Raw genomic sequence first — 13,375 nt, 5'->3', positions numbered from 1 at the left:
TAGATGGCATGAAATTGCCTTTTCTGATTACATGAGGAAGACCTGCTTTTAATTTGTAATTAAAAATAAGAAATAACGTAAGAAATCTTCTGCAATTTTTGTATTTTTTAATAAAATTAAAGGCTACAGAATGATGTGCCACAGTCTATTTTACACTAACTATCATGCATCATATTAAAAAATTTAAGAAAAAAATGAATTTATGAACTTTTATGAAATGATTGGGAATTCTCTTTATATAGATGATGTAATAAGAATTATATGGAAAATGCCCATCAGTTATCCGTTGATATAATTACTATACTTCTTAAATCTGAATGTGACTTAGATACTTCAATTTAACATGAAAGTTTCAGGTTCTTTAGGAGGGGGACTTAAGCACCAAAGCTTATAATGTTTTGGTCTACATTAGGCAGAAAAAAATACTTTCGAGATAGATTAGATTGCAATCTCCAAAACAAGCTTTTAAAGAAATTGATTCTACCTTGGTCGGAATTTCATGGAGCTCTTGTACTTCGCATGGCGATCTATTTAAAGCGTTTTTTTACACATTTCAGACTGATGTATTTTGCTGAACTGATTCCGGTATACCATTGAATTGTCTTAAAGACAGTTCAGTTTGTTAGAAACTAGTTGTGGTAAATCGTGTGAAAGAAATACAAACTCTTATCAATCCATAAGACTAACATTCCATAAAGGCCATAAGAACGCTGCCGATTTACTTTCTCTTAATTAAACTTTTCAGGAACTTAAAATTTAATGACTGGGTAATCATTTTTTGACGACTCAAACATTTTTGAATCCTTTTTATTGGAGGAAGTTTTCATGAAAACTATTAAAATGCAAAAATTGTATTCAAAATACGGTACTGCAAGGATCGCAGCACTGTATCGATATCTGTTCTAGAAATTATCATCTTAGATCAAATTCTTTTGTGTGACTACTTGTGTAGAATGCGTTTTTCTGGCAATTAAAAAATAGTTAGAGAATTGATCGATATATGGCAGTGTATTCATTATAAAATGCAAATTAAAAGATGAGACATGTGTGTTGCTTGTTGAAAATATGATAAAAGGCAGGTAACATGCAATTTGAATTTGATCCTGATTCAAGAAAAGTTATCGTAAACTATACGTAGAGAATGAAAGTAATATTACCTCATTCTTATAAGGGAGACAAGAAAATTTTATTTACAAATTTAGATAAAAAGCCTCTGATGCTGTTTGAATGAACAGAATGCGATTGGACAACTGAATTGAAATGAGAAAGAAATAATGAAATGAAGTGAAATGATTTAAACAGAATAACAAAACAACAAAGATGGTTTGTAAACAAATAATGTTATTAAAGAGCATTGGTAAGGATCTTCTGATTTTATTTATTTTAAACAAACAAATAAAAGAAATTGCCGTAACTTCTCATTATTAATAGCAGAAAACAAACACAATATTTTAAACTAATTTTTTGTGTGATAAAAACAAATGTAAAGGTGTTAAAATTATTGATGTACAGCTCTTGTAAGTGAATTATTAACTACGAATTAGAAATCGTTCTGTAATATAGGTTTAAAAAGACGTTTATTAAAGTGAATAAATTCAAAAAGTGTTCTGTTTTATTATTACCACCAATTACTACATTTTTACTTAGAATGCACTACTATATAATCTGAACTTAGTCACAAATTAAGTGTCAGTATAAATTTTCTGACTTCAGCGTAAGAATTTTTTAGATAATGTATATGAAAGTTAGATTTTCAATATTTTATGCCATTGTATATCATAATATAAAGTTGTAATTATAGATTTGTTGTCTATGTTAGATTTTATTGTCTACAATGTGTTTACGAAAATATTGATTTAACCTTGAATTACATTAAGTATGAAAGTATCTGCTAACCAAAAAATTTCCTAATGAAATTATGATTCTCTGCTGGGCAGTTGTTTTATAGTTTGAAAAATATGTTTGGAATCCTGGACTTTGGAGAAAAGAAATATTTATATTTGGAGATGAAATTTAAAATTACTTAATAAAAATAAAGTAAAGTCCTAGTATAGTATGACTTTTACCTCACCAAGGAGGGCAGCAGTGCAAAGTTGCAAATTAAAATGGCTCACCAGATATACAATATTATGAAACAATCATACTTTTTTAAATTAAAATTATGAGCTTTATTGATCATGATGTTTCTATCAATAAAGACTTCTTTTTGAACCTTTTGAAAAAGAAGTTTTTATATAATGAATCGCCTTTGAATTTTGAAATTTTGGTTGAATTTGTGGTTATTTTTAATTTTTATTTCTTACAAAATTGCTTTAGTAGATGTGCAATTCAATAAGAAAAAAGAAATGTAACCAAATCAGTTTTAGTGTTATTAGAAAAACTATCTGCCATTAGGAGATGACAGCTTTCGCTTAAAGTTCCAATTTATGCATTTCTGTTATGACTAGGAAATTTATTCCACCTGCTTATCTGGGTTACCATATTGGTGATAAACACATGGCAATGCTAAACTAGAATTCAACCAAATGTAATAACACATTTTATTCTTAGTTACAGAAATGGTGATTAAATTAATGGTCATAGTTATTTGAAATTATTTCTGTACTAATTGTTATTTTTAACAATCAATGATAAAATTATGATTTAAATCGTTTGTTTAGATAGTTAAATTTCAATATATTTAATTAGAATTTTCTTATTAATCTCTGTTAATTTCCTGCCTTATCTTAAATTAAAAACTTTAAATGTGAAATAACTGATTTTAGCATTTCATTGTATTAGAGAAAATAGTGATATATTTTACTGTAAATTTATTTAGAATAATTATAGGAATAATCATTGCATTTATTTCTACAAATTTTGTTTTATTCTAACTTTTCTTTATAAATTATGGTTAATACTATTATTAGTTAATAAGTTAATCTATAACAAAATAAATTTTGTTTTGTAGCTAATTAAAAATAATTAAATTATCAATGTACATCTTATTGTAGTAGATGTAATAATGTAGTTTATGACCATCTGCACTTTCAATCAAATACATGAAAAAAAAAAAAAAAGATAATGTAATCACATAATTCTGGATGGATTGTATGGGATATAGTATTTTTTGTATGTTTTTTCAATCTTTATTATAATTAAATATTCATAGATTTTGTATTTTGATGTCTGAATTTATAATCCGTATGAATTAAAATGTTGATGACAGTTATAAATCCAGCTTACAACATATTATTCAATATGAAAAGTCTTAAGTTGCAGAAACCTTGTATTGTTAAAAATAAATTGGCTATGTATATAATGAATTATAAATGTTATATCTTCAGTTAGAAATGAGTTTGTGAAATGAAATTTTGTTTCCCCCTAAATATTTCAGACTGCTTTAATGCAATATTGAAATATGCTTATTATAATCCTTTTTCTATCCCCTAAAATGTAAACAACAGCTATATGCATAAGCAGAGGTAAAATTTAATTCATAAAATTTAATTTATTATTTGTGATATTTATTTTTCAGCTTATATTGTATATGTATAAAGTTATTATGTTTTATATTTTGTAGCTATTCCTTCCCAGAGGATAATAAGCAGACAAATGCAATGTAGTTCAGTTTTATATGAATCTGTAGCTAGCTGGAGACTAAGGTAAATTTTCATTATGTAGTTAGGAAACTCTCTGTATAAGTGTGCAAAAACGTCCTGAAAAATCAATAAGAAATATTTATAATTATGAAGTATCTTGAAAATTACTAGAATTTTTCTTTTGAAATATTCTATACAATTTTTATTAAAAATATCTTTTTATATTCAAAATCCTTTTTACAGTTTTATAAACTACTTATTAATGACAAGAAAAAAACAAAATTTAATCCTTAGTTCAATTATTTTCATCAGTTGTATTATGTTTTCTGTTTTTACTGAGTTTGCATAGAATGTACTATTTTGAAAAAAATATTTTAAATTTCTTCTTGAGTAAGAAGTAAACAAAATATTATTTTTAAAAATGTAACTATTTTATGTAGCTGCGACATACAAAATGTTTCTGTAAGAGTATTGCCATTAATTTACATTTTCTACCCATCATTCTACATTCTTGATCATTTTAAGAAATGATATTAAGAAATTTTATTAAGTTAAGAACATCCAGGCTTCTACATAATTATTAGTTTCAGGAACATATTTGTGGCTTCATACTATTAGTATAAATCCAATCATTGTTATCTGAAATATTCGTTTCCTCAGTTTTATCCCTAATATGTTGCTCTTTGTTCAGTTGGGTGATGCTAATTTTCTATCACCAAGCTTGAATTTTGTTGCCAAGTTTCATTAGATTTTCTGTTTGTACCTACAAGAAGAAGAATACAAATTGGCTTGTGTCCATCAATATTATAGTTTTTATTTTCATAAATATTTAAGGGAAATTTCAAAATGGACAATTCATGAGGTTTGATTGCTCATTTTGCTTTCTATTAATTCTAAGCTGGGAATTTCATTTCTTAATTATTGAATCTTCTTCATACAATAAGTCTTATGTTTTATCAAAATTAAAAGGTATGTATTTTAATAAATGAGAAATACAAAAAAGTTTTTATTAATTTCTTATAATACATAATTTATATTTTAATGAAACTGCTGTGATTATTATCTACATATTTCTTAATTTTGAATGGTAATAGTCTTGCAAAAATATTTATTTTTATCCAATATTGTAGCAGAATTTCCTTCTGATGCTATTGTACTATTTCTTGGATTTTTAAAAAAATCAATCAGTGTTACAATACTGATAATATTTGAACACATTCATCTCTACACCAGCAATTAAATTAATTTATTTTTTAATTAAGTGAAATTTTGTAATTAGTTAAAATGATTCAAATCAGTTATCTATTTGGATAATTACTTGCAGTTAAGAATGGCTTTATGTATCTTATTGCTTTTAATTAAGCTCTCATGTATACACACATAGTAAGTATATATTGTAGCAAGATAAGCTTCAGGAATCATTTGAAATGGTCTGAAAATCCAAGATTTAATAAAATTAATAAATCTTTAAACTAATTTGAACCAATTTATTTTATATTACTGCAAGACATCAGTTATACAACAGACAGGGATCTTTGATATTAGATAATAAGGAAAGAAAGGCGGTAACACTTTTTTCAGAAAAATATAACTTTCACAATCTTTAAGTGCTCTGCCATTTCTATTCTGTAGCTTTAAGATCTAAAAGATTTGTTTTTCAAATGAATAGCCTGGACATATTTATATTATTTACTCAAATCTCAGGAATGTTAAAAATGCTGATTATAAGTTTTAGGAAATTATCAATATAAACTTAAATAAACAGCTTTTAAATAGTACAGGAGAAATAAATAAACAAAAAACTTAGTTCAGCTGTATAGATTGCAGTTTTAATGCTTTTCATTATATACTGTATTTTAGAATAAAAGTTATCTATAAAAAAATCTGATCCCGTTTTAATTAAAAAAGAAAGTAAAATAGCATAGTATGAAGACAAAATAATTAGACTTTTCTATAAAGTTTGTTCTATTAAATTGCTTTTCTGTGAAATAATTGTTTCCAGCTTCTGTATTATGTCATTTCTTGAAAAAGATTAAGTTCACATTTGAAGCTCCCTCTTGCTCCTTCTTATATTTTATGACTGCTTAAATAACATGTAGTTTGTAATTATGATTTTTTTTTTTTTTTTGTCTCTGACCTACTTGAATATTTTCAAATTTATCAAGTTGTTGAAAATGCAAAGATTTATCAAAATTTTCTAAGGTAGTAGAAATAAGTAAATTCACTGTTTTTGATAACCTAGTAATAATGCATTAAAATATTTTTTTTAATGTATAAAAAGGCTTGAAAGTTATGTTTCTATATGATTAATTATTTTATGTAATATTTTTAATATATTTAATTTATTATGAATTCTATAATTTCAATGCTAAATTTGAGGATCCAGTTGTAATCCTGTTAGAAAAAAAATTCAAAATTTATTTCAATTGTTTACACACAATGAGATGAATAGAAATCATTTCATCAAATAGCTGAACAACCAAAAATTAAATTTTAGATGGCATTGATTTTTGAATCTTGTTTCTCCGAAATACTAGTTTTGGCATCTCTGAAGTTGTTTTTAGAACAATACCTTATATTTATTTATTGGAAATATTTGATAATTTATTGTTTATCTTTTTTGTCATACTTTTTTTTAAACTCAAGTAACAACATAACATTTTCTCTCTCTTTTCAGAAAAGGATTGCCAGCCAAAGGAAGAGAATATGGTCCTATGACAGATCTACCAGATTGGTCTTATGCAGGTACTTGAAGTTTTAACTTTCATAATGGTGAAATAATTGTTAGTAAATTCGAATATTAACCATATATGTGAAATATAATATGTAAATATCACTGTTGAATTTCAAAGCAAAAAAAGAAGGCTAAACTTTTATTAGCTTAGATAGGAGATTTTGTATTTTCAAACTAAAAGAATGGCTTAAACAGCAATTTGAGACAGTTAAGTATCAGCTTTTAGTATGTAAATAAATTAAAGATAATTGTAAGAAAATTCAAAAGCAATTACAGCATAGAAATTAATGTTTTTGAATTTGAATTTAAATTGCTGTAAAAAGATTTTATTAAAAAAATAATAATTTGAATTCATAATAAATACATGTTTGCTTTTCTAAATCGCTGCTTCATTACAAAAATTATGCTATTGCATTTGGTTATGTAGTAATATGTGCATTAAATTATATATACAGTAATCATTGATAGTTAAATATACAGTAGAATATTGATAATCTGCCATGATTAAAGAGTAATTATTGATTTTAGAAAAGTGATAAATTTAGTTTTCCGATTGTTTGGTTTGAAATATTTCTATTTCATAGAACATAACTTATGAAGTATTAAAAAAATTATTGCAAATGTCTGCAAACAGTTTTGCCATCCCATATTTTAAGTGTAAAATATAAATAGTGCTGAAATATGTTGAAGAAATATATGTCCATTTTTATTTTCAGTTCAGTTTCTAGATACTAATTCTTTACTTTATATATTGATTTTTTTACATGAAATTTCAGTGTTATATTGTGCATACTAAAATTTTGCAAACTGCAGTATATATATGTGTATATTGCAAGATGTTCTACTCATCATGCAATGAATTATTCAATTTATGGGGCGTAAATGCAAACATATTTATCATTATATTCAAATTTTAGGTAAATCATTACCACCATAAGAAAGCCCTCTGAGTTTCTGTTAATAGCGCAATGTCATGTCATTATTTAAAATTTTGTTAAATAGAAGTACTCAAACTTCTGTGTTTTGATTATATATATATATATATATATATATATATATATATATATATATATATATATATTGCAATTATGTATACATTTTCAAATGCAAAAATGCAAAGTTTCATCAAATGAAGTACTTAAATGTATGAAAAAACTTTGGTTTCTATAGATGTTGATAAGAAAAAGCTACAAAAATTAATTTCTTACTTGAATCTCAGAGAGAAAAATTGTAAAGAGTAACATGTTTTTCGTACATTTCTTCTATGAGTGCTCAAAGTTATTTTTAATATTTGAAAATTTTGTTGAAATAATAAAAGTCAGACCACTTTTTCATACCACTGACTTGCAGTGGCAGATAAGGTTTGAACATATGGGTTGCCAAAAGGCAATGGGGGCCCCTCTTTTTTTTACAATATTACCATTAAATTTTTATGATGAATTTATAGGATCTTTTTTTATTTCCTCAATTATTGCAATTAGACACAGACTTCCAGTTACAAATTTTCATCAATTTAGGTGTCCAAATACTTGAAAATACTTTGACTTCTGTAGAGGATGATGATAAAAAATTACAATCAAATTTTTATATGCCTCTGTAGTGAAAAAATGTCAATGAGTGAAATGTTTTTCTTTCGCTCACCTGTAAAGATACAAAGTTTCATGCTCTTGTTTGTAAGATTTATTCAAATATTAAAAGCCAAATTTATTGACTTAGATAATTTTACTATATGTCTGATCAGGTGTGGCCGAGTTTTTTATTGCAATTTTCTTGTATAATATACATATTACAAGAGATTATTAAGAGGATTGAATCAGAAAATAAAAACAGGTTTATTAAATTTTTGAAAAAAAAAATGTTTAGATAAAAATAGCAGACAATGTAAGGAAAAGGTTAAAAACATTTAAATAACAAGCGTTTTATTGAATTTTATGTTTCAATGAAGAACCATTTTATATATTATAGTCTGGCTCTGATGAGTTAACTTATTTGATATAAGCCAGTTAGGTGAATCTGTTCTGATAACTGATGAGATGAATAGCATTAAAAGTTTGTAAGCTTTGGATGCATATTACTTTTTCATTGCACCAAATTCTCAGACAATGCCTTTTAGTAAGATAAGGAAAATATGTACGAATTTCTACGCAATAGTCTTTATTACAACTCTGTTGTTTCTTCATAATTTTATCTCTTTGCATCTCAGCCAATGCACTTTTCTGTCAATTTTATGAAGAAAGCCTGAAAAGGCTGTTATTTCAAATAACAACAAAATATAAAATGATGCAAACTTTAATAATGGATGAATCTAGACTTAAAGGACTATGCTGAATTTATTGAGACAGGTTAAATTTGCATGGTGAAATTTTAATTTTTATCTTTTTCTTAATTTCATTTGTTTCATAGATCTCTATCATTAACTAATAAGTTGAGCAATATGCAACACTTTTTTTGTCTGACCACTAGATAGCAGTACTTGGACATATTTATGTATATTTTACAAAAATTTACATACATTTTATTTTAAGGTACATTTACAAATATTTTAGAATTTACATTTGCATTTTATGAGCATTTTACAATTTTATCTATGTTTTCATTATATGCAATTATGCTTCATGAAATATTTAAGTTATAATTTAATTTCATATTTACCTTTAAAATGTTCATATCAGTGACTAAATTTTATGTGTTGTGCTTTTTAAATTTTTTTTTTTAATCATACCAATTGTTCTGTAACGTCATTTTCTTATTTGAGATATTAATATGTTTTGCACAGCTGAGGCAAATTTGAACGTTTTATCTTTAAATCAAATGGCGTTTGTTCTACAAAATACTATAACCCATGTTCTCAGTCTTCTAGATATTTAAATGCTTGATTCAGTGAACAATATATGTCAAGTTATTGATATCTTTTTAATTATCTTAGATGGAAGACCTGCTCCTCTTCAAGAAGCTAAGAAGAAAAGAATAAAACTGCAGAAAGAATATATGGTAAGCTTCTTTTTCTGCTACAAAGACACTTTATTACAAAACAAGAAGTAGATACTGATACTTAGAATAGATACTGATACTCTACTTCCCCCCCCCCCTATTTTTTACATCATATATAAAGCCTACTGTGATGATATTCAATTTTTTTCTCTTATTTCCTTTGCTATATAGCATCATCAATGACTTATGTATTATCATCATTGCATCAGATAATTTTATTTCAAATAATTAATGTTTTTCATATTACATAGTTTTAAGCAATAATTCTTATATTTGGAAGGATTTTTGAATATAAGCCTAATTAAAGTTAGATACTTCATATCATGCACAAATTATTATTATTAAAAATACCCTCATTAACATCATGCCTTTTTTTTTCAGAAACTATCATTTTTGATGAAATTTTTTAAATAGCATTTCTTCTATAAATAAGTGCTTCAAATACATTAATGCGATATGATTACAAACTGTAGAAATGACTCGATGCATCGTATAAATTTGATTAACATTTTATTAAACTGTAAATACATATTATTATAGAATCAATGTGTTAATATAATTATGATATAAGAATCCTGTATGAACATGCATCATAATGTTATTTTAATATAAATGCTAAAGAATGTTTAAAATCACTTCATAAAAGATTCTTTTAAAAGTTAAATCTCAGTATTAGATTGATTTGTGTAAGTGCTTTAATTTTTTTAACAATTCATGAAAAATTCTTATTGCCTTTATTCTTTTTCCCCAACTTTAACATTCATTGAAAAAGTTATTGTAAACACACACACACACAAATGAATGATTTTTTTTTATTGATTTTAGGAGTGTATAACTTGAAACGAACTCTTGGGAAGTTATTTATAATTTAGGCATATAAGAAAATATTTAAATTGAAATGTTTTAAATTAGACAATAAATAATTACAAATTAGATAGCAATTTAAATTAGAATTAGACTAGATTATTTAAATTTAAATTAAATTAGTATTAGTTTTAAATTAGACAATAATTTAATTACCATATAAATTTAAAGAAAAATAAAATACTGCTTGATATAATTTTATTTAAAAGTTGTTATATTTAATATTCAAAATAAATTTTATTTTAATATGATGAATTGCATTTTTCAAAATTTAGTTACTTTATTGCCCAGTTGTTCAATTAAAAAGAATATGCATTAATTCTTTATGAGAAAAAAATCCAAATGAAATATGCAGCTATATTAAAAAATATGCTTAGATCAAGTGGTCATTGATGGAAGGGAAAGATAAATGTAAGTACGCATATGTATAATATTTGTTTAATAATTTATTTCAAAATGTAAAATATTTGTCAGAATATGTGTTTTGATCTTTCCTTAAAGACAATGATGACAATTTTTTCTGCATTTGGGCTCATGGAATGATAATTGAATCATTCCCTTCCTTGTGTAATTTGTTAATCTGCATGGTGCCTAATCATTCTGTATATAATTATACTCTTTGCTCCGTGCATCATTATGCTTGTTATGATTAAATATGTTTTTAGTGATGGAAGATAACAATATTTAATCCCCATAGGTTTTTGAAATGGAAGCAAAAGCTTATGGGTTCTTCTTTCCTCTTGAAGTGAATTTCTCAATTCTTAATCTAAAAGTTAAATCTTAATAGCATTGATAATTTTTTATGGTTTTATACTATGGTAATTATTTACTTTGCTGTAATTTAATCCTCACTGAGCTCCCAAATGCTTTCTGAGTTAGTTAGTTTTTTTTTTTTTTTTTTTTTTTTTTTTTTTGTAATTTGCAGAATATTTTTAGAACTAAGTTTTATCATTCATTTAACAGATGTTTTTTTATTGATTTTTTTTTGCATTCATGTTTCTGCCATTTAACTCTTTAACTATCACTCCATTTAATATTATTTATTCAATGAAACTAGTTTAAATGCTTGCATTATACAGCAAATGTATTTTCAAATATCTTTAACTGCATGTAATTACACAACTAAAAACCTACCACTATGTTACTAATTTCTTATTTACACTTGAAAGTTTTTCCAATTTATGTCTTATTTAAAATTGTACCAGCTGCAATCTGATGTTTAACAGACTGTAATCAGCAGGATTACAATTTTTCAATAATATATATGAAATTATTTCCCTTTTTTTATTTGAATTTTTGATAATTCTTCAGTAATTTTTGACAGACTTCAAAATATTTCACTAAATTTTATTTTACTGTTCTTGTGTAGGATAATATTATTAAACTCAGCAAAGAAGTGGATAAATGCTTTGATCTCAACCGTCAAAAGGCTGCAACAGAGGAGGCAAATAGAAAGAAAGCAATACAGAATAGATTAAAGCCCAAAGGAGAACGTTTTAGTTAAATAATTTTTGTTTTAGATGTACAGTATCAATAAATCATTGAAAGTAGAAAAGATTGTTTGTCATTTGCACTTATGGCTTTGAACTTTCCTAGTATTTCCCATCTCTATAGTACTTCTGTTTAAAATCATGATACAGTAAGATAAAGAAATCCTGAGCCTATACCTTGCTTGGAAGAATTGCAGTACCTTTGAGTAGTTATTTTTTACTTTCACTTGTACGAAGTATTGAGAAAATATAGTAATCGTCAAAAATATTCGAGAAATGCGATTTTGCTGAATCTTTACGTTTTTAGCCCTTTCCTGAGTTCAGAAAACACATTTTTGTTGTTGTCTGCTTTTCTGTGACAAAGTTCTAAAAAACGCTTTTAGCTAGATGGATGAAATTTGACATATGGTCTTTATATCAAATTTGTAGATTTCTATCAAATTTTGAGCAAAATCTATTTGGCCTTTTGAATGTTAGTTAACAAGATAACTATGAAACAAAGAGAGTTAGATGAATAAAATTTGGTGCACTGATTTAATATATATATTGTAGACATCTATCAAATTTTGAGCCAAATCCAACTAAGATTGACCTTTTGTCGATCTGTTTCTTCAGACAAAAATGTGGTAACTCAAAAACGCAATATCAAATTTGGTATGTTTTTTTTTTACTACAAGTGTAGTCTGTATCAATTTTTGGTTTCAATAGGTTGAGAAAAACACGTCTAAAACACAAATTCGATTTTTGGAGAGTATTAATTGCCAATAAAACTGCCCATGAATCGCACATTAGGCTCACTAAAAATGTTAAATTTACACCAAAAGTTATTATTTCGTAACTATTGTATGCCAGTACCATGCTAAGCTTTCTCTGGGTTAACACCTTTATTACATAATAGGCGAGAAAGTTTCGAGGAAACCACAACCACTGGTTTTTGACAGAGAGCATCATCTTCTAACGGCAAAAAAATTAAATACAAAGCTGTCTTGTACTTCAGTTTCCCCATGCATTCATTGAAGATTGAAAGCCTTTGAAGTAAATTGCATCATATTTTAGATAGATTTAAATATTAAATGTAAAGTAAAATAACTGAATGATTACAAATGATCTGTACAAAGAAAAACCTTAAGAGTGTTGTAGCAACGCAGTGTCCTCATACTCTGCCACTGCTTAGTTAGGTGTTTATTTTTCTAAGTGCTCTATCCTAAACATTTGCCGAGTCTTGCATTATCTAGTTATGCCATTGATTGTAAAATGATGCAATTATGTGTTAATCATTGTTGTGTTAATTCCTTAATGTTAAAATTTAAACCATTTTGGCTGAAATGAAGGAATACTGAACTTAAATCCAAATTCTATCATATTTGATGAAAATGTTAGATGTAATATTTTTAAGACAAAAACCTTCTGGAACAAAGTTTAATAATATTAATTTACCACTCTTTATTAAGTTACAAAGCTATTTTGTTACACAGATTTTGAATTGCATTATAACATGATTGTTATTTGCAATTTTTTCAAACTATCTTTAAAGAACCTGAAATATCAACACACTTTAATTATTTTAATATAATGAGATATATATAAATTTCTGGTGACATAATCTAAATTGTTTTCAACACTTTCATAACATAAAATTTTTACAACCAAGAATAATTTAATTTTTCCATGATATGAAGATTTTACATCTCAATTAACAACAAATGATAAAATTT

At 25.6% G+C, this 13,375-nt stretch overlaps 1 protein-coding gene across 1 annotated transcript; it reads left to right on the top strand.

The window, feature by feature from the left end:
• The first annotated feature begins 1,250 nt into the window (after positions 1-1,250).
• On the top strand, positions 1,251-11,725 carry LOC129972509 (39S ribosomal protein L52, mitochondrial-like). The gene is made up of 5 exons (XM_056086664.1): positions 1,251-1,357; positions 3,563-3,644; positions 6,259-6,326; positions 9,242-9,306; positions 11,540-11,725. The coding sequence occupies exons 1-5, from the start codon at positions 1,321-1,323 to the stop codon at positions 11,672-11,674; spliced, it is 387 nt and encodes a 128-aa protein (XP_055942639.1). The 5' UTR covers positions 1,251-1,320; the 3' UTR covers positions 11,675-11,725.
• The last annotated feature ends 1,650 nt before the right edge of the window (positions 11,726-13,375 follow it).

This window comes from Argiope bruennichi, chromosome 6 (genome assembly GCF_947563725.1).
Source record: "Argiope bruennichi chromosome 6, qqArgBrue1.1, whole genome shotgun sequence".
Lineage (NCBI taxonomy): Eukaryota > Metazoa > Arthropoda > Arachnida > Araneae > Araneidae > Argiope > Argiope bruennichi.
This window is presented reverse-complemented; position numbering and strand designations above follow the sequence as displayed.